The 22,945-nt window shown below is 34.0% G+C and overlaps 1 protein-coding gene across 5 annotated transcripts in view; it reads left to right on the top strand.

The window, feature by feature from the left end:
* Nucleotides 1-1,958: 1,958 nt before the first annotated feature.
* Nucleotides 1,959-22,945, top strand: part of LOC145247353 (ribosomal protein S6 kinase 2 beta-like) — a 291,613-nt gene continuing 270,626 nt past the window's right edge. For 2 of the 5 annotated variants that reach the window (XM_080109027.1, XM_080109031.1), the window contains exons 1-2: nt 2,312-2,544; nt 3,054-3,092. In XM_080109027.1, coding sequence (XP_079965153.1) covers nt 2,485-2,544; nt 3,054-3,092 — 99 coding nt within the window. In that variant the 5' untranslated portion in view covers nt 2,312-2,484. Of the gene's footprint in view, nt 2,545-3,053; nt 3,093-22,945 lie in introns of all 5 variants that reach the window. The other 3 variants (XM_080109030.1, XM_080109028.1, XM_080109029.1) reach the window with 3 other exon arrangements.

The following is a 22,945-nucleotide window of genomic DNA, read 5'->3' as shown; positions in this document are numbered from 1 at the left end:
TGTGCAGGAGAGGAAGTTAAAAAGTTACATGAAATGCACCACTTTGGTTGAGAACGGATTTTATTCCTGGCAAGATAGGTTTACCCAAAAACCACCGAGAAGGAGGTCAGGGGGGTAGTGGAGCACTGTCAGGAGTGCCAATCGATAGACCTCGGACCATCCTGACATGAAGCAGGAGAGTTACACATTGCAGAGGACTGGAAGCGATTGGCCATTGATGTGACCCATTATCGCCATAAGCTGTATCTGTCGATGGTCGACTGTGGACTGGGGAAGTTTGCCATATGGAGAGAGATCAGGGCAGAAGCTGCATGGGCGATCAGAGGGGGTCATCGAAGAAATATTTTTGGAAAGAGGGCCGGTTGAGGAACTGTTAATGGACAATGGCCCCGCTTTCCAATCACAAACCTTTAAAGAGGTGTGTGATAGGTGGGGAGTAAGGCAATTTTTTAGGGCAGCGTATCGGCCAAGTAGCAATGGGATAGTTGAGAGGAATCATCGCACCATCAAGGCTGCTGCGAAAAAAAGCAACATTTCACCCATGGAGGCGGTGTTTTGGTACAACATCTCACCGAAAACCAGACAAGATGAGACAACTGTGCCTCATAGAGCCATCTTTGCATATAAGTGGTGGCATCTGTGCAACAAAACAGTAGGAATTGAGGGTGAAGAAGCTACCATTAAAGTGGGTGAGGAAGTGTGAGTAAAGCCCCCCAATGCAAAATGTACCACTTGCTGGGGGAGGGGGGTCGTAACGGGAACGCAGTCAAAGATCAATGTAATGGTGAATGGCGTTCCCCAGCATATCCTAGACCTGCGTCATGTAACCCTGCCGGTGCGCAGTGATGGCAGTGAAGAGGAGGAAGTCGATATCCACCAAGAAGCTAACGATGCACCCCAATTCGACTTAGCCCCACATTGTGGTTCTTTACAACTGGATGAGAATGTCTGTAGTGAACCTGAAAATGTCAACCCCCAAGAAGTTGTCCCCCAGAGGCCTCTCAACGTGAGAGGAGGCGGCCTGCTTGGATAAAGGATTATGAAGTGTCTTATTGATCTCAAAGATCAGGGGGGGGAGGCGTGTGGGGTATATGGTTAGAAAAGAAGAAAAAAAAAAAAAAGAAACGTACCGGGCGTATCTGCATCGCTCTTTGGGAAAGAAGAAGGAAAGGATGGTCAGCGCATTTGTATACGCAAAGGGCATCTTGGGAAGGTAGAGCATGATGGGAGAAGCTGTTTTTTTTCCTGTCTCTTCCTTTTTTTTCTAGATAGGAGGATATAAAAGCAGGGACAAATTCCCTGGGGCAGCAGAGAGAAAAGAATTTTGTATTGCTGACGTTCGGATTGTGCGGTATGACATTAGTGGCGAGAGGCCAGGTGTGGTTGATTGGAAAAGAAGAGAGCAGAAACGTGCTGTTGTCGAGAGAGTGACTCACTCCTTCCCGAACCCCAGAACCGAATAAAATGAATAAAACTGAAAATCTTTGTAGTTTTATCAAAAGTTGAAAAACAAAATTTTCCTTGTTTAATGTTTGAAAATGAAATGAATGTTTCTTATTTTCTTTACTTTTACAAAAACATTTTTGAACTTCACAATCATGACTGGAAAATTTCTATAAAAACTGCTTCACTTAAAAAGAAGTTGGCATTCATTGAAGCTGAGAAATTGAAAACAAAATAAAGAACAAATAACTTTTACACTAAAAAATTTAATTGTTATTGACCTGTATAATTTTAAAGTTCTGAAACTTAAAAAAAAAAATTTGAATGTCAGATTTTGTCGGATTCTGTCATTCAGGAGATGCTAAAAGTTCTATACTGTATGCATACCACAGTGTTATTTCAACAGTTGCTTGAAATAAATTCTAACTTCTGAAGTTCCAGAGTTTTGGAAACAATCTTTAATTTGAAGCAAGTATCTACCCGTTCCTATTTTTTGTAAAATTAAGAATAAAATCAGTTTAAGTTTAACGTTGAAATAGAATCTAGCTTCCCTAAATAAAGAGAACTAGAAGCTACAAACTAGCTGTGATCGGACTTGTCGGCATTCTCAGTTGGTGCGCCACAGGCGACCAGCAATAAACCACCCCTCCAGGAGGAGGGGAAGGAGATAGATGACCTCCTATGACTGAATTGAATCATACCTTATTCCGACTCAAGGGTTCATGAGTAAACGAGGCCCTGAGAATATACAAAAGCGAAATCGAAAAGGCAAGAACTGGAAAGAGAACCTCTCCTCGGTTTAAATAGACTGCAGCTGCTCGTGAGAGATAAGCAGGTCAAAGCCTCGTTTTCACTGGAAATCGACGCCATCTTAAATTTCTCGTCTTATAGACACACACACACACATACACATCGAGGGAGAGCGAACGAGTGTGTGTGACGACTTGAGGTGGTGAAATAATCAAAATTTGGAATTTTCTCACATTTTTACGTCAAGAAAAATCGGAAAATTCCATCAAAATTCCGCTTTTCAGTCCAAAAATGCCGCTGGCTTCGCTAGCAGACCCATGGAAACGCATGGAGGTAGCCCAAGAGACCGAGGTATTTTTTCAAACTCTTTTTTTCTCTAAGGAAAAAAATAAAAAAAGGCTAATTTGTAAAAATAAAATTGTTTCTCTAAAAAAGAATCTTTCAAACTTCTTTGGTTCCATTAGTTCATTTTTTTTTTTTTATGAAAAGCGCCTATACTTATGCCTCTTATTACTTTACGAGGATTATCTTTTGTTTACTTGTGTAAATAACAAACAAGAGAAAACTGACAAAATATTTGATAAAAAGAAAATATTCGTAAATAATATAATTCATAACGACAATTGACTTCAACTAAATTAAATTTTTTATTTTATTCTATATATGTATATAACATGTATGTATAATTTGCTAATTTTAAATTGAACTCCATTTCATTTGAACCGGCCTCTCCCATTTGTGAATTCCGGGAGAAGTTTCCAAATTTTTTATTGAATAAACGACACAAAATGTGTTCCTATTTTTGTCTAAAATTTAAAAAAAGGAACAGTTTATTTGATGATTTCCTTTTGTTTCCTTAGGGAGCTGCTAGTACCGAGGACATTTTGGTAGATGATCAGGTAAGCAGATTGTTGTCAATATACCCCCCCCCATTTGATTAATTTATCTTTTATTATGAACACACTTTTATATTATTTTTATATTTCAAACATTTTAATTTAAAACTTCAAGCTTTACTCGTATCCCAAATATTAGATTCAGTAATTTTTTACGACCTGCCCCAGAGTAGTATAAACACCCCCAACCACCCCATGTTAAGAACGGCTTTCGAGGTTAGTGGGGGTTATTCCAAATGCCGTTCTTAACATGGAGATGTTGAGGTGTTTATAATGCACTGGGGTACGTCGTAAAAATTTACCGTACATTGTCAGAATGTCAATGCATGAGAGAAACCCCATTTCATGCTATCATAATTATTTCTAGGTAATTATCTTGATTATTAGAAATATGGAAAATTATTACTTTAAAAAATTGTTAAACCTTTAATAAATTAATGTCAACAATGTAATTAGTTTTAAAATGTCTAATGAATTCGTAATAGAATTGAACTTCAACGTTTTTCCCCACTTTCGCCAATTTATCTAATTTGAAGGTTTCCAATTCGAAAAATCAAAAACCGGTTTCTTTCAACAACTTCCTGCATTTACCGAGTTGTGTTATTTTTGAGATTCTGCACCAAGCCTGCTCTATTAAAAAAAAAAAAAAAAAAAAACATGCGAGTTTGGCATGTTTAATATATTCTATTTGTCATGTGTGTTTTGTAAGAATCCCGAGGGTCATGTAGCAATGCAGATTGCAGCGTGCACGTTAGGTGTTCGTGGTTGAAAAGGAAAGAATTCTTTTAATTTATTCAAATTTGTAAATTTATGAAGTTATTTTTACTCGTGTTAAACTAAATATAAAAAATGATTTTGCTTTTGTCTTTTCATCGTTGTTGGTGTGTTTACTCGTGTTAAAAGGTGCATCGATCCCTCCATTTGACCCTTAATGTTTCGATTTGTCATCTTCGACATTATGCGAAATAACCTATTTTTACCTCTTTAGATTTGTATCGCTTTAATTTGAACGGCTCATCTACCTCGGCATCAAGTAATAATCTTTCGAAAGTGTTCCCCTTCCAAGAAATGTAACCTTTTCCTCTTGTTGATACAAGTAAAATCTCTTGTCCACCTCGGGCGATTTACATTTCCTCTCTCTCTTTTCTTGCTTACACGGCCATGAATGAATTTAATTCTTTTATAAGAATGTGTTCCTTTTTATGAACAACTGTTTCAAACTATGCGTCTTCTTCCTCTTAAGTGTGTGTGTGTGTGTGTGTGTGTATAAGCTATGCATGTGTAGCTGCTCACCCACGCACGTCATTCCCTCGCCTCGTTTTAAATCAAGTGTATGAAAATACAAAATAAACAAAACTTGTATTGAATTAGTTTTTTTTTCTTTTGTCCTTTTCCATCATTTTTTCAGATGATTCAGTAAACAAACCGGATTACCTTTTTTACACCCCCCCCCGCTTTCCCATATGAGAGGCACCGGCACAAAAATGTGGCTCAAATATGTCCACTCCTCCTCTTCGACATACCTTAAAAAAGGTCGTTGTAATTGTCACGCAAGGAAGAGATTCATATTAACATTATCACGCTTTCACATGACAATACTTTACTCGATCTATTAACACACATTAACATAACGAGTCTTTTTAGACTCGTTTTTATTCGAATATTCGGAATATTATCGATTGAAAAAAAATGTTCCAATTTGATCGATGATGGGGGGAAGGGGACTTTATTTTCTTATTCTCCAATTCTTTAGCAAATAACAAAATCTACTATAAAAAATTTAACACCAAGTTTTTCAACAATGAATTTCATCTTCAAAAAGCTTCAGACGACCTTTTTTTTAAAAGATTTAATTTTGTGTTTCTATCTTTGGAGACGTAGTCAAGTGGAGGGCGTAAAGAAAATAATTTAAAACATATACACTAGGGTTGTTCTAAAAGTAAAACTTTTTTGTAACTCGTAGTTGAATAGGTACCAAAACAGGAGCAAATTTTTCTGCCTCAGAATTTATTTTTCTGAATAGTCATCACCATGCATTTTTGCCAGAAATTCAATGACGCATCTCTGCTTCTGACCCATGTCTATGACAGAAGTTTTTTTTTTTGTCACACACCGTCAATATCTGCAAAAGAGATACCTTTCAGGTCATGGATGCATAGGTTCAGTCAGCATAACAATGCAATTCACATTACAATTTACGTCTGATCCATTCGGGCAGAAAAAAATGGGAGGCATTAGTTTTGGAACTTCCCTTGCATATATTAGACTTTTAAAAATTGTTTTCAATAAATATTCATTAAAAAAATGAAAACAAAAAACAACCTTTGTTCCGATACTACGCTTAATTTTTTATTCCTCAGCCAAGCAATCCTTCGAGACTGAGGTAATTTAAATTTGTTCCAATCCAAATTGTTCCTTATTTTATTTATTTTTTTATGTCTTTCGTGTTTAACTTTGCCTTCCTGGTAGGGAATAGGAACTTGTGTATAAGCGAGATTTTAATAAAATACTGTAATAATTTACGTCCATCTATTGACTGTTTCACTGCTGTATATCTGGAAAACTAAAAATCGGCAAGTGTGATTTATTTAATCACAAATGACGGAAAAACTCCATACAAATCCGACCTAAACTTCTAAATCCGAAAGTTTAAATTAAGCAAACATGATCTAATTTATTAAGATTAATAATAATAATAATGATAATAATAATAAACCCTGATTTCCCATCAAATTGAAACTGTATCCTTAAAACCATCAAATTGTTTCTTAATTGATAACAACAAAAGAGCCGACAAGAATCCGTTTTAATAATAAAAATATTTGCTTTCGCATTTTAAGCATTTGGTTTCTTATTTGTAACCAAGGGTTTCAAATATTTTTATTTTGTATTTGAATTATTCGGAATACTGTTTTCATGCTGAGATGAGAACAGTAGCCTAAAGTGATCTAAATTATCGATCCTCATCTAAAAAAAAAAAAAAAAAAAAAAAAAAAAAAATGCGAAACCTAACAATACTCCTATTTTGTTAGGTGTAGGAATTCTATTTCGCTTTTCCGCATTGAAATGTGTAGATTGAAAGCACATTTTCACTCTTTTACAACTTGTTCATTAACGGAATTAACAATTTAGAAATTAATTCTTCTGTCCTTCAGGTTTAAAAATTTTATTTTAATAGAAAGTATCTCACTAATATATATGTGTGTGTGTGTGTATAAAAATGGTTTCATGAAAGAATTGACTTCCGTGTTGGATGATTTCTCAACTTTTTCATATAACTTATTTTTCGCTAGAGAAACAGTAAACACTTTCAGTTGGATTCGTCCCCTTTTAGTGAATAAAATGTGTTCTTTTCGGGGAGGAGGTTTAATATATTTCAAAGCTGCTTTATTGATTACAGTTATGTTCCTCATCAGAAGATCCAATTTTCTTTTACATGTAATTTTCTTTTTCTCTTTTTAATTTTTTTTTTTTATTCAGCATTCCTAACCCAAAGTGTGTGTTTGTAATTTCTTAGAATTCGGAATTTCATGAATAAAGTTTTGTCTCATTTTTATAATTAAACGTATTCCCTAACCATTTTCGTGTTTAGTTTTGTAACTCTTTAAAAAAAGTCTCTCAACATTTTTTTTTCGCTTATATGTAATATGGACCCTCACTTCGTAAAAACTAAACGTATTTTCCTCGTAATTTAAAGGTTTTTTTCTGTATTTAAAGTCTTTATCTTTAGCATTTTGATTTAATCTACGCAAACTAAACTGTAAATCGGTTTTTCATAACTTTGTTTCCTAATGAACTTGATCAAGTTTAAAATCTATTCAGATTTTCCTTGTATTAATGTCGCTGTGTAGAGCACTGTAGCACCCGCCCATATTCGTTAGACGACGGAACAGCTGTCTCGTATGTTTGTTATAATATAGACCGGAGAACAGTTTTTAAAAACTAAACGTGATGAATGTTATTTCTGTGTAAAATTTCAAGTCCTCCTTTCACTACACACAGAATAATAGTAAGTATTTCTATTGACGTGTGAAATCTTAAATTCGTTTCTATAAATCGATAGGTAAATAAATTAGGTTCAACGAAACGTTAAATCCATATTTAAGCAATCATATGTTGTTCCAAATGTAATCATAAAAGTTTCTTTTTAATTCGCCAGTGGTAAAAAAAAAAAAAAATGATCAACTTGTTTTAGATCGAAATAACAAGCCATAAAAACAAATAACTGCAAAATTTTCTGCTAATTTGGATTTTTTGTTTTTACCATTTATCCAAACTTGATGAGTTAATATTAATTTACATTCTAGCAAACTTTATTTTTATTAACATATTAATAATTCCCATGATTATATGGCAATAATAATTCCCATGATTATATGGCAATAATAATTGCCATGATTATATGGTAATAATAATTTCCATGATCATATGGTAATAATAATTTCCATGATCATATGGCAATAATAATTGCCATGATCATATGGCAATAATAATTGCCATGATCATATGGCAATAATAATGCCATGATCATATGGTAATAATATTGCCATGATCATATGGCAATAATAATTGCCATGATCATATGGCAATAATATTGCCATGATCATATGGTAATAATATTGCCATGATCATATGGCAATAATAATTGCCATGATCATATGGCAATAATAATGCCATGATCATATGGCAATAATATTGCCATGATCATATGGTAATAATATTGCCATGATCATATGGCAATAATATTGCCATGATCATATGGCAATAATATTGCCATGATCATATGGCAATAATATTGCCATGATCATATGGCAATAATATTGCCATGATCATATGGCAATAATATTGCCATGATCATATGGCAATAATAATGCCATGATCATATGGCAATAATAATTGCCATGATCATATGGCAATAATAATTGCCATGATCATATGGCAATAATAATTGCCATGATCATATGGCAATAATAATTGCCATGATCATATGGCAATAATAATTGCCATGATCATATGGCAATAATAATTGCCATGATCATATGGCAATAATAATTGCCATGATCATATGGCAATAATAATTGCCATGATCATATGGCAATAATAATTGCCATGATCATATGGCAATAATAATTGCCATGATCATATGGCAATAATAATTGCCATGATCATATGGCAATAATAATTGCCATGATCATATGGCAATAATAATTGCCATGATCATATGGCAATAATAATTGCCATGATCATATGGCAATAATAATTGCCATGATCATATGGCAATAATAATTGCCATGATCATATGGCAATAATAATTGCCATGATCATATGGCAATAATAATTGCCATGATCATATGGTAATAATATTGCCATGATCATATGGTAATAATATTGCCATGATCATATGGCAATAATAATTGCCATGATCATATGGCAATAATAATTGCCATGATCATATGGCAATAATATTGCCATGATCATATGGCAATAATAATGCCATGATCATATGGTAATAATATTGCCATGATCATATGGCAATAATATTGCCATGATCATATGGCAATAATATTGCCATGATCATATGGCAATAATAATGCCATGATCATATGGCAATAATATTGCCATGATCATATGGCAATAATAATGCCATGATCATATGGCAATAATATTGCCATGATCATATGGCAATAATATTGCCATGATCATATGGCAATAATATTGCCATGATCATATGGCAATAATATTGCCATGATCATATGGCAATAATATTGCCATGATCATATGGCAATAATAATGCCATGATCATATGGCAATAATATTGCCATGATCATATGGCAATAATAATGCCATGATCATATGGTAATAATATTGCCATGATCATATGGCAATAATATTGCCATGATCATATGGCAATAATATTGCCATGATCATATGGCAATAATATTGCCATGATCATATGGCAATAATAATGCCATGATCATATGGCAATAATATTGCCATGATCATATGGCAATAATAATGCCATGATCATATGGCAATAATATTGCCATGATCATATGGCAATAATATTGCCATGATCATATGGCAATAATATTGCCATGATCATATGGTAATAATATTGCCATGATCATATGGCAATAATATTGCCATGATCATATGGCAATAATATTGCCATGATCATATGGCAATAATATTGCCATGATCATATGGCAATAATATTGCCATGATCATATGGCAATAATATTGCCATGATCATATGGCAATAATATTGCCATGATCATATGGCAATAATAATGCCATGATCATATGGCAATAATATTGCCATGATCATATGGCAATAATAATGCCATGATCATATGGTAATAATATTGCCATGATCATATGGCAATAATAATTGCCATGATCATATGGCAATAATAATTGCCATGATCATATGGCAATAATATTGCCATGATCATATGGCAATAATAATGCCATGATCATATGGTAATAATATTGCCATGATCATATGGCAATAATATTGCCATGATCATATGGCAATAATATTGCCATGATCATATGGCAATAATAATGCCATGATCATATGGCAATAATATTGCCATGATCATATGGCAATAATATTGCCATGATCATATGGCAATAATATTGCCATGATCATATGGCAATAATATTGCCATGATCATATGGCAATAATATTGCCATGATCATATGGCAATAATATTGCCATGATCATATGGCAATAATAATGCCATGATCATATGGCAATAATATTGCCATGATCATATGGCAATAATAATGCCATGATCATATGGCAATAATATTGCCATGATCATATGGCAATAATATTGCCATGATCATATGGCAATAATATTGCCATGATCATATGGCAATAATAATGCCATGATCATATGGCAATAATATTGCCATGATCATATGGCAATAATAATGCCATGATCATATGGCAATAATATTGCCATGATCATATGGCAATAATATTGCCATGATCATATGGCAATAATATTGCCATGATCATATGGTAATAATATTGCCATGATCATATGGCAATAATATTGCCATGATCATATGGCAATAATAATGCCATGATCATATGGCAATAATATTGCCATGATCATATGGCAATAATAATGCCATGATCATATGGCAATAATATTGCCATGATCATATGGCAATAATATTGCCATGATCATATGGCAATAATATTGCCATGATCATATGGTAATAATATTGCCATGATCATATGGCAATAATATTGCCATGATCATATGGCAATAATAATGCCATGATCATATGGCAATAATATTGCCATGATCATATGGCAATAATAATGCCATGATCATATGGTAATAATAATGCCATGATCATATGGCAATAATAATTGCCATGATCATATGGCAATAATATTGCCATGATCATATGGCAATAATAATGCCATGATCATATGGCAATAATATTGCCATGATCATATGGCAATAATAATACCATGATCATATGGCAATAATATTGCCATGATCATATGGCAATAATAATGCCATGATCATATGGCATTCCCTCCCTAACTTTCCTTTGCTGACTGATGCCACACTGGATGATCTGAAAATTACCCCTTCTCAGGGGCATGATATAAAAAACCTGGACACCTCAAAAGCATGTGGACCCGATCTCATCCTGGCTTGCTATTAAAAAAATTCTCTGCTTAGGTTGCTTCAGTCCTGTCCTGTCCTGTCCAAACTTTATAACAAATACTTTAATGAATTTTGCTTTCCTGACTGCTGGAAAATTGCTTCTATGGTACCAGTTTACAAGAATTCTAGCGAAAAAAAAAAAAAAAAAAAAAAAAAAAAAAAAACTCCATTAGGCTCCTCCCGCTTTTTCGCCAAAATATTTGAGTTCATAATTGACCAAGCTCTAGTCCATCACCTTACAGCTGCTAAACTTCTGATTGATCAACAATATGGATTTAGGCAGGCTCGTTCTACGGCAGATATCTTAACTGTAATCTCTGAACGTATATGCTATACACTGGATAAAGCAGGGGAGAGTAGGGCAGTAGCCCTAGATATATCTAAGGCTTTTGACAGGGTATGGCACGATGGTCTTCTCAGAAAAATCCGATCATATGGTATCACTGGACAAATACTTAACATAATTAAATCCTTCCTAAATAAGAGAAAAATCCAGGTTGTCATCAATGGTCGTACATCTAAACAATATGGTATAAATGTGGGTGTACCTCAGAGGTCGATCCTTGGACCTTTATTATTCCTAATATTCATAAATGACCTTCCTGATAAAATTATCTCTGAGATCGGTATATTTGCTGATGACACCACACTCTATAACTGGCACAAGGGGAAAACAAATGAACACATATCTAAGGAAATGGCAGAAACACTAGAGGAAGATCTCCAATCTACAGTAGAATGGGGACAAAAATGGTCACATTCAATGTTGCCAAGACTAAGCTCGTTCCCTTCAATAATTACAAGAAACCTTCTCTACCACGAATAGATATGGCTAAAGATTACCTGAAAGTATTTCTTTCAAACTCTTCGGCTTAACGTTCACAGGAAACACAAGTTGGGACAGATACATAGATCGCATTGTCAGGGCGGCTGCGAGGAAGGTGAGTTCTCTCTACCATGCTAGAGTTACTTACACCTAAAAGTATCCTGTACCTCTACATGGTCAGCATTCGCCCAGGTATGGAGTATGTTTGTAAACCCATGTAATGTATGCATATATTTTTACAGAAGTAAAAATATGTGAATAGGTCTCTCAAACTATTTTTGTTTAATTTATTGAAAATAGTGAAGTAACTAAAGATGTTTAAAACAAAGCCAATTTGCAATAAGTTGTAAGTTGACAATTGTATTTTTTTATAAACAATTGAATATGGTCAACCAAAAAGTGTTTTTTTTTTTTTTTTTTCTGATAGTTCAGAAAGTTTTTTTTTTTTTTTTTAAGTTGACTTAAATTTTAGGTCTGGATGTTGGACACATTTGAGGTGATGATATGGAATAGTTGATCTGGCTTTGATGAGATGGCTTCATTTAGAAAGTTCAAATGATGATGCTTTTCTTTGAAGCATTATCACATTGAGGTGTTTAACTTTTCACATGATTGGTAGGGTAGAAAAGAAGTCTGTAGCTTGTCATGAAGATTTGAAAGTCACTTTTTGATTTCAGATGCAATTCAAACAAGAAAGAGCGAATCGATTTGTTTTGATTTTGATCTGGGAGATTTTGATAGATGCACTAGAAAAGGGAGGCGAGCTGTTAATTATAAAGTGTGGAAAAAAGTCTTGTATATAAAGTTTTATACAAAAATGTAGACTGAAATGTTGCTTTAAAAAATTGGATATTATGAAATATATAATAAATATCCATATATTGCTGTCTTTAGAAGAATTCTTATGTTGATTTTGGTTGAAATGATCGATTACAAAATTACTGGTATTCATGAATATCCAACCAAAGTTGGATTAAACTGAAGATGTTTTTTCTTGAACATAAAGCTGTTGAATGTTGATATGGAATGATATTATAATGTAAGACTAAAAAAAAATGATTAAGGGAACTAATATAAGAACAGGCTGCCCGGCATTGCCCGGTTGTAAGATATGCTTTTATATTTTAATTCCTGCAGATTACATGTTTATTATTATAGAGACAATTCTCTATCAATTATTATTATTATTATTATATATTAAACCTAATAGTCATGAGATCAAAGCTAAAAATATGACTTGGGTGTGAATAATTGTGTATATAGTTCCCACACTGACATCAAACTGTGCACTTATTGTTTCTATAGACACATGATGGTGCTTATCCATTAAATTCGTTATTTGACCAATCAACTCTGGTTTCTTACTTCCTTACTCCTCCCACACCTCATCATCTCACAGACTCCCTGCCTTGCTTGAATCTCTTATGTCGCTCAAAAACTGATGTTAGATTCATGCAAGATAGTACAAAAGCAGTTTGAAGCACTTCCTACATTTTGGTGCTAGTTTTCCAAGTTTAAAACAATTTTATTGCATATCGTTTTTCTAAATTGTCCTCGCGTCTAGATTGTATTTTTGAAATTCACCAGTTGTGACAATCTGACTTTAGTAGGGTGTATTTCAATTCCTTTTGTAGTTGTTCATTTTAACCTGAAATTATGAAAATTTGTCAGTCATTTCATAAGATGTAAAGCAATAACATACTGAGTTTTCAAGAGTCTACAACAGTTTTAAATGCCTGTACAAAAATGTCTGGAAACTTATTGAAGACGCCTCATATTTAACAAAGGATATTTTGATTATAGAAAAAAAAATTAAGAAATCTAAAAAACACAAAATAGTCATCAAAATACAAAATTTGCTTATTGGACACATTGTAAGTTTAATTATAATTAAAAAATGTAACTTTTCATTTGCGTTATTGGCAAGAATTACTGCTGTACAGAAAATTTTTTAACGAAAACATCCTTGTGCCTAATTTGTTAAAATATATTTTTGCTTTTAGCAAATAATTCGAAGTGTAGTACCTGTTCTGATACTACATTTCATCTTTCATGTTCTTAACTAATCAATTTTTTTATGTTGTCCCAATTTAGAGCACCTAAAACACTATGATAACCAAGAAAAGGTTGCTCATTTTATGTTAAATTTACACTTGAAACTGATTCTCCACTTTGAATTCTAAAAATAGCAATACACACGGACGATGAAAGTAAAACACTTTGGATAATCACAGATTTCAAGGGAGTTCTGCTAAAATCATCATATTTTAAAAAGCTTTAAGTCCTCAAAATACCACCTTTTTGTTTGGAAATGGATATATTTTCAAATGAATTAATAAATAACATACATAATATATTTCAAGAGTTTTAAGCAAATAAAGTGATAAAAATAGTAAAATTTTCAGTAAGATTTTTGTAAATGGTTGTACTGCGTTTAAGAATTTTTTCATGAAATTTGGAAATTAACTAGAAGAGATGTCACTTTTAATAGATTGGAGTGTCCAAAATAGTTTTGAGCACTCTTTTTTTTGTGTTAAAAGAAGACTTCAATATAACGAGTATTGAAAATTTTCTAAAAAAAATTTTCTTCGGGCACCCACTATTAAATAAGTCAATCTTTTTACTATTTTCATCCGTTCTTGCTTTCTCTTGAGTAATTTTAAAATCATGATACCTGAAAAAAAAGTTCTATTTTAATACATATCTAAAAACTATCTATAGCAGCAGCAATACTATCAGTAATAGCATGGCTGTAAACAAATGGTTTCTTAATTTTTTGTTCTAGAACGAATTAAAAAAATTTAAAATATGAATATAAAAAAATGTTCTTACATTTTTTTATTTAAAAAAAATTTTTTTTTTTTTTATTCAATTTTCACCCCAAACAAGGCACAGTGCCACTTTGAAGCAGGGGGCTACTATTAGGGACTTAATTAGCGGGGTCATTATGAAGGGAGATGAGTAGAAAGATGTTTGTTGACATTACACTTGAATTTCTGCATATCGTTGCAGTTGGGAAAGTAGAATCCCGGAAGGGAGTTCCAAAGACCCGCAGTTCTGGGGAAGAAACTATTGGAGTAAAAGGCCTTCTTGCACCTAGGGATCTCTACTGTAAAGGGATGAGACTTAGTAGCTTGTCGGGTTTGTCGGGGGTAGTTACGTCGGGGAGGTACAAGTGTTTGCAGTTCGTCAGAGCATTCACCATTGAAGTATTTGTAGAACAGGCAGAGGGATGCAACATCTCGTCGAGTGTAGCTTAATTAGAACTATTCAGTTATCAGAATATATAATTAAAGCAATTCCAACCAGTCCGGCGTTAGTTCTGGTTAAATTTTAAAAATATTTATATGGTTGAAAAAATACGAAAATAAGCTTTGTAAATATGTTACTTGCGTGCACTTTTATCCATTGCATTAGTTTTTAACAGTGAATTAAACAGTGTTTTGTTTAAAAAAAACAAAAAAAAACGAAAATGTGAAATATTTTTTTTTGCTTCACGTGTGAGCAGTACATCCCCAACCAACCCCCAATATTTTTTCCGTCTTCTTTTTACAATTTTTTTCAGCAGATTATAATCGCATAGACACTAATCTATCCAAAAATATATATATATACTAGCGGGGGTACCCGGCGTTGCCCGAGTGTTTGTTTCCGGGACGGGGGGGAGTTTTAAAAAATGTTATGGTAGGTAAGTAGGAAGGATCAAAACCGGAGTCATGAGTAAATTAGGAAAATAAAGTGTGAAAAAAAAAACCAAACATCTGCAACGTTAACAGTTCGGCCACCAAGAAAAGTCCATTCCAGTTGTTTAGGAAAAAAAAACAAAAAAAAAACGACTACGGTAGGTCGGCGTGAACGTGAAAATATAATGTGAATTGTCCAGCACGCTAACCACTACGGCACAGAGCACTGCAGCTTAGTTTAGTGATTTTAAATAACTTCACATGAAAGAACTACGAACCAAACCGGTGTTCTCTTCTCAACTGTTCCTTGTGAACGATCCCCAAACGGTGTTAAGTGGTGGCAGGGGGAGGAGGAATTTATTAGAGAGAAAATATTTTACCACTTCCATTGATCTTAACCGATTTTGGCCGTGACTTCTCAGCAGAAAAAGTATAGAAATCTAAGATTATCGAGGAATTTGAGAAATAATAAGCCTATAACACACCTCAGATATTGTTCTGCCGTTTGTGCATATTATATTTGCATGAAATATCTTGATTTTTCATCCTATTAATGTCAAAATCAGACGGGAAAAAATGAGTTCATTTTATTTATATAGAGATATATTAGAAATAAAAAATGCAAAATCAATATTTTAATATTTGTAGGGGGTGCTCTCAGTTTCTAGTTAAGTTCCTATTTATTTGCCTCCCCACAAGGACAGTAAGACACAAGGTTGGTTTCTTATGTGGAGAAAATCCAGCTCTCCAAAAAGGGACAATCTGGATAGGAACAAACATAAAAATTGTCTCAGCTATGAAGGATTTCTCCTTCACTGACAGATGACAGAAAAGCTGAAATGTAGCATCAGAATGCTACACTGATCTTGGCTCGAAGTCCAGGTAGAGAAATAAAAAAGGAAAAAAAAAAAAAGTCTTAAACTGGAAAGTTTAACGAAATAATGTGTCACTCGGACAAGAAATGTAATCTATAATATGAAAGCAAAAATGTGTGTGTGTGCATTTTTTTTTTTTTACCTATGTCTGCCAAAGGCTATTTTGGGGAGGGGTCGCTCGGAGGGATCACTGTTTCTTCGAACTTTTTATATACTGTCTAGATTATAATATGCCCGATTTACAGATCATAAATATCTTTTATTTCAGCGACTTTAATGTTACAAAATTCGCGCTGTGATTTCATTTTCTCTACTACTATGGCGTGATTGATGTTTGACCTAGAAAACGTTGACATTCGTTTAACCACCTGTTTTTTAAATGTTTAATTTCACCAGTTCTCACTTAGCGGCGCAGTAACATGTCACTGTTTTTCCGCCTTAACCTCAAGGCTTCGGGTTCGAATCTACCTCCCTACCAAAACCTTTCCTTTTTTTTTCTTTTACACCTACAAACACCCAGCAATGCTGGGCACCCTCAGTAGTCTATAAATATAAAAGCGAAAATGTGTATGTATGTATGATGTATGTATGTTCGCTTTTTGTGTATGTCTGCGAAAGGCTTTTTTCGTTGACCTTCTCGGTCGGCTCGCTCCTCTTAAAACTTTTTATATCATGTCTAAATCGTAATATCTACGACTTCAGAATGGGGCTTGCATGTGTATTTAATTCACCTGACTTTTACTAGCTTGCCGCATCTTCGAAAAACGAATGATGGGGCGGGGGAAACAGTATCTGGCTTGCAGCGCAAAACTAGGTCAAACATCACACCATTTCCTCGCACCTGTATATTTCACTTTATATGCCTTAACTTAACATGCTTATCAATTCCTCTCCCCTCGTGGCCGAGATGGTTAGGTGCCTGGCTTTTTTCTCTTTCGTTTCCACCTTTGCATCAAGGCTTCGAGGTTCAATCCTACCTACCTACTAAAATTTTTTTATTTTTGTTTTACACCTCCAAACACCCGGCCAACTTTTTTTTTTTTTTTTTTTTTTTTAGCACGCACACCTTCAAACACATGGCACCGCCGGGTAACCCCCCCCCCCATCCCCGAGTATCTATATCTATAAAAGGCAAAATGTGATCATTTTATGTATGTCTTGCAAAGGCTTTTTTTGCTGCGATTCTCTAGGGGGTTACTATGTCTTAAAACTTTTTATATATCGTCTAAATCATAATATTGAGGATTTGCGAACGCACATCACGTCTAGATTTATTTACATTGACTTTTATAAAAATCGCGCTATTTCGCCGTGTCACTTGTTTGTTCGACTTTTAAGTATAAATAAAGTGAAACTAATTGAAACATCGCATGTTCTCGGCTTTCACCTCGGAACATCCAGAAAGAAATCAGCTTTTGATCAATGTGGAGTTTCTCCTTATATCAGACAATTTCTATTCAATTTGGACAATCCCTTTTTTATTTTATTTTTTTTTTTTTATGTTGTTTTCCCCACAACAACTTGGGGAAACAAAAAAGTAAAGAATCCTACCTCCAAACACCTGGGCAACGCCAGGTATCCCCCGCTAGTCTATATCTATCTTCTATATATTAGGGTTGGATCAAATACAATTGTATTTGTATTTCAATTGTATTTAAATACAATTTTAATGTAATTGTATTTGTATTTGTATTTTTAGATTTAGGAATAAATGTATTTGTATTTGTATTTGTATTTTTAGACTTAGGAGTAAAAGTATTTGTATTTGTATTTGTATTTCTGGTAACCTAAACGAAAGTATTTGCATTTCAATTGTTAAAAGTCAGTATTTGATCCAACCCCGTTCACATACATGTTGCGTACGTGTACCAGTCTACCAGCCCTGTCCACTTCCAGTCACACACGCTGCTGCTAGTTGAGTGACGATAAGTCTGTGAGTCAAGTAGCTTCAATTCAGGGTTGCCAGCTTGGCTTTTTTAAGGCCAAATTTCGCGAATTTGGCTTTTTTTGAAGCAGTTTGGCTTTCAAAATTTTTGTTTGTTTTTTTTTTCAAATTTATGCTTCAAATTTGGCCTTTTTCGGATAATTTTATATAAATATTTATTAAATATGGATTATTAAAGAAAAAGTTATAATAAAGTAATTTAAACAGTTGTTTGGATGTCTAAACTTGTAGATTTAAAAAAAAACTTTTGACCTCCCACTCCCATTCATTCACTAAGCGAATCTCACACCTAAATGTTTAATCCGGTTTCACAGTTACTTACTAAATGTCTATATGGACCCTTTCAAAGAGTTCACAGTTGAGTATGAAACCATTTTGGGGACATTTTTTTAGTGCTGGTGCCTTGTCCCTGCCAATTAGGTCACTGAGTATATTTCCTCTGAAATAATTCTTGTATTTTTCATTTGAAATTCTTTAAAAGTAGTGTTTTGAAATTAATTGAATTAATTTATTTTCAATTTATAGAAATTTGAAAACTTATAACTATAGCTATTTAAAGTTGTATTTAAAATGAATATTTTTAAGTATTCATATACTTTTTCCTGAGTAGTCCCAAAAGTTTAATTAAAAGTCAATAATTATAGATTTTCTAACTATCTTGGATTAATAGACACATTTGCCTTAATAATGACGCATAGATTGTTCTTGGAAACAAAGTCTAGTTTTAGAGTTATGACTAAAATTAAATTTATCAATATTTTAGAGATATTTTAAGTTGATACCTCCAATCCCCTGAGTAAATTTGGTCTTCTGACGACTGACATAATTCTTTTAAGAATATGATTGACAAATAGAAACTTATTTACAAATTGTACCAATAAATATGGTATGGAAAAAATGGCACTAGTAAAAAAGGTAAGTAGATGTGGAGTCTAAGATAATAACCAACTACTTGTCAATTATGCTGTCATCTTAGAAATCTGTCGAATATACTCGCATGTTTACTCATTGTAAGTGTTTTCTTCAGATTTCATGTGTAATACTAAATAGATTGTAACTCCAAATGGTTACTAATATCATAATCGTAAAAAAAACATTTATAAACATCTCTTTTATGTAATCTGTCCCCGTTGTCAATCAATGCTTACATTAAAGTGTAGTACCTGCTCTGATGACCTAACTTTATCTAGTCTGTCCTTGGTCGATGAAAGAAAAATTCTTCTAAATTGGGGTATATATTTTTGGCTATGGGAGATAAATTCTGTGCCTTTTACTTTTTAAGGCAATTTCATTTGGTTTTACAATTTTGCCAGTCAGACTTAGAGATAGAAAAAAGTTAACTACCCTAAAAAGTTATGATGGCCCGAAAATGAAAGATCATTTTATATATAATTTATATGCGAAACTAATTACTTAATTTAAATTATAAAATATTCCTTTTCTAGATGTTCACAAGTAATCTTTTGAAAAAAAGTAGAATTACATTTTTAGGAGGGATAGCTGAGGGTTCTCATCTACTTTAAAATATATCAAGATGTCAATGGCGTCAACTCAGCTATTTGTCTCCTAGGATCGTGCAAGAACATACGAGAATTGAACGTAGTGGAAATAGCAATGCTAAAAGAAGTGGTGCAAATTTTGGACGCATTCCAAGAGGCAATGTCGCAAGTGGAAGGAGAAAACATGGTGACACTTTCTTGCGGTGCACCAGTTGTATTTGGCCTTGAACACAGCCTCAAACTATTCATGGAAAGTAAACCAACCTACTGCTTAAACTTGGCTAATGCACTACAGTCTTCTATCAAAAAGAGATTGCATCCGTTTCTTGATAGGACTGATGTCATTGCTGCAGCTGTCATGGACCCAGGTTTAAGCTGTCATGGCTGTCATGTGAAAAAATGAAAAATAAAAATATTTCGAAGATTGTGGACCTAATTATTTCGCAGTCAACTCAGTTGTCTTTGAAGAACACAGTTCAAGAGAGGAAGTTTTTCATGACCGTGAACACAAATCAAGACGAGGCTGACATGAATGCAAAACGCCCTCGTCTTTTTGCCTACATGCCACCAGCTGGGAAGCTAAATGTAAGTCCATCAATAAGCGACACTACAGCGGTAAAGGCAGAACTCGATTCCTACTTAGAAGAATGTGTTCTGGCTTTTGACGTCAACCCACTGAGGTACTGGCGGGAAAACAAGAGCTTCAAGATTTTGAAGCCTTTCGCCAGAAATATTCTAGGGTGCTGTGCAACATCGGCACCATCTGAAAGAGTTTTCAGCAAGGCTGGTAATTTTTATACCCCAGAGCGAGCCAAACTTGGCCCGGAAACTTTCAGAGCTCTAATGATGATAAAATGCAATGAGGACATGATATAGAGTGTAATGTAGATGTCAAATTTGGAAGGAAATATTTCTTCTTTTTTCTTCTTTTCTTCGCATATTTTCAGATTGTTTAAATCAGTTATTGTATTTTTATTTGTATTTTGAGATTGAGGAATAAAAGTATTTGTATTTTTAGCGTTAGTATTTGTATTTGTATTTTTAGAGTTAGGAATAAAAGTATTTGTATTTGTATTTCTGGTAACCTTAACGAAAGTATTTGTATTTCAATTGTTAAAAGTCAGTATTTGATCAACCCTGCTATATATATATAAAAGCGAAAATGTATGTATGTTTGTGTGTCTGCTAAAAACTTTTGACCGCCGGAACAAAAATTCATAAACTTGGTCTCATATGAAAGCCCCACCCTCCGGACGACAAATATCGAAAAATTGGCCCAAAAGGACCATCAGAAGTGCGTCAACTGATCGATTTTCTGCAGGGGGAGGGGGTCCCAAAAAGTGACATTTTAATGTTAAACATTACATATTTTTAAATCGATTTATAACTGTCCCAAAAAATACGGGCGCAAACTCTTCTACATAAAGTATACACGGGGCCGTTTATTTTGGGTCAACTTGTATTTTAAATCCGCTGAGTCATGTCACGTGATCTTGACGTCAGCAAGCTGTAATGGCAGTCTGAATTAAAAAACATTGTTGTTATCAGTAAAAAAAAAATTTAACCTTCACACAAGCTAAACTATGAACTTCTCGCTATGACAACGTTACCAAAGTTATTAGCACGTTAAAAATAGTTAGATACGATAGTTAAACGAAAAATAACAAGCCAAAAATGTGAAGTAAAAAAAAAATACGCTTACAAAAAATATTAACGATCAAAGTTTTTACAAAAAAACAAACCCAGACGCCATTTTCTTTTTTAGTAACACTCTTTAGAGTGAGGAAGACGAAGTGTGAGAGAGAAAGAGAGACGCAAACAGAGAGAGAGAGAGAGAAAAACGTTAACTTTTTCACCCCGAAATCGACAATTTTCGACAGTGGGGGTCAACAACGCATGCATCAGATGACGACATGACGTTGTGACCTGATTTACTTTAAATAGTTGAAAAACCGAACAAATTTCATATACGTCGCTTTAGCTCGGGTAGTTAAGGCCTTGGTTCATTATCTAAATGTTTTGGGCTCGAATCGTGGTGTGAGATGTTTTTTTTTTTTTTTTTTTTTTTCGATTTTTTTTTAAAATTTAAATATTGAACCCTGTATTATTTAAGCCATTTTTCACGTAACGTTCGTTTTCCTGTTTTTGTTTTACTTCGCTTATTCTTAGCGACACCCCAAAACACCCGGGTACCCACCGATTTTTTAAATTTTAATACCGAAACAGGCTTATTTAAGCCATTTTTCATGTGTTCGTTTTTCTGTTTTCCTCATTCGTTTGCCTTACGTTAGTTTTTTTTGTGTTTTTTTTTTATGTTTTGACCCCCCCCCCCCCGCTTAATTAAAACGATCGTCATCGTTGTCGTCGTCGTAATGCTTGACGACTTTCAAACATCTTTCACTTATTAGCTTATAACAATGCTTCATTCTGGCTGGCCGATTTTATTTTCAAACTTCGCCTCAGGGCTTCGGCTTCGATCCAAGGGTTTCTTTTTTATTTAACACCACACACACACCTACAAACACTCGGGCAACGCCGGGTACCCCTCGCTAGTCTATAAATATAAAAGCGAAAATGTATGTATGTATGTATGCATGTATGTACGCTTTTCCTCGATGTCCACAAAAAGCTTCTTTCAGAGAAGCACTCGCTCGCTTCACAACTTAAAACCTTTTATATCATCTATAAATTGTAATATCTCACACTTAACCACGGAGCTCGCCTGTCTATTTAATTTTAATGACTTTCAATCGTTAATTATTCCACATTTCCCGCATCGGCACGCGTTACATTCGGTTTTCAGTATAAACAAAAAGCGAAACTCGACTCTAATCACAGGCCCAGAGCCAGTGGTCTCTAGAGAGCTAAGTAACGTTTGGTCAATGTCGACTTTGTCATATCAGACGGTAGCTTTCATTTTGAGACGAGGGAGCGGGTTTTTATTGACCTCATTAAAAACTGTCCTGCACAAAATGCTAACTGCTGAATACCTATGGCCGTCACATCAATCAAAAACGCGCACCTGTTTTTTTTTTCACACTTTACTATTTACCAACTGCGCGTCGTCAAGGCTTTTTTTTTTCACGGGCACCTGTTTTTTTTCACACACACCTACAAACACCCGGGCAATGCCGGGTACCCCTCGCTAGTCTATATATATAAAAGCAGAAATGTATGTATGTATGCTTTTCCTCAATGTCCACAAAAGGCTTCTTTTCAGAGAAGCGCTCGCTCGCTTCGCAACTTCTTAAACCTTTTTATATCATCTATAAATTTTAATATCTCGCAGTTAACCACAGAGCTCGCCTGTCTATTTAATTTTAATGAC

The sequence above is a fragment of the Euprymna scolopes genome, chromosome 25 (genome assembly GCF_053919585.1).
Source record: "Euprymna scolopes isolate OS-2025 chromosome 25, ASM5391958v1, whole genome shotgun sequence".
Classification (NCBI taxonomy): domain Eukaryota; kingdom Metazoa; phylum Mollusca; class Cephalopoda; order Sepiida; family Sepiolidae; genus Euprymna; species Euprymna scolopes.
Note: the sequence above shows the minus strand (reverse complement) of the source record. Positions and strands in the feature narration are given on the sequence as shown.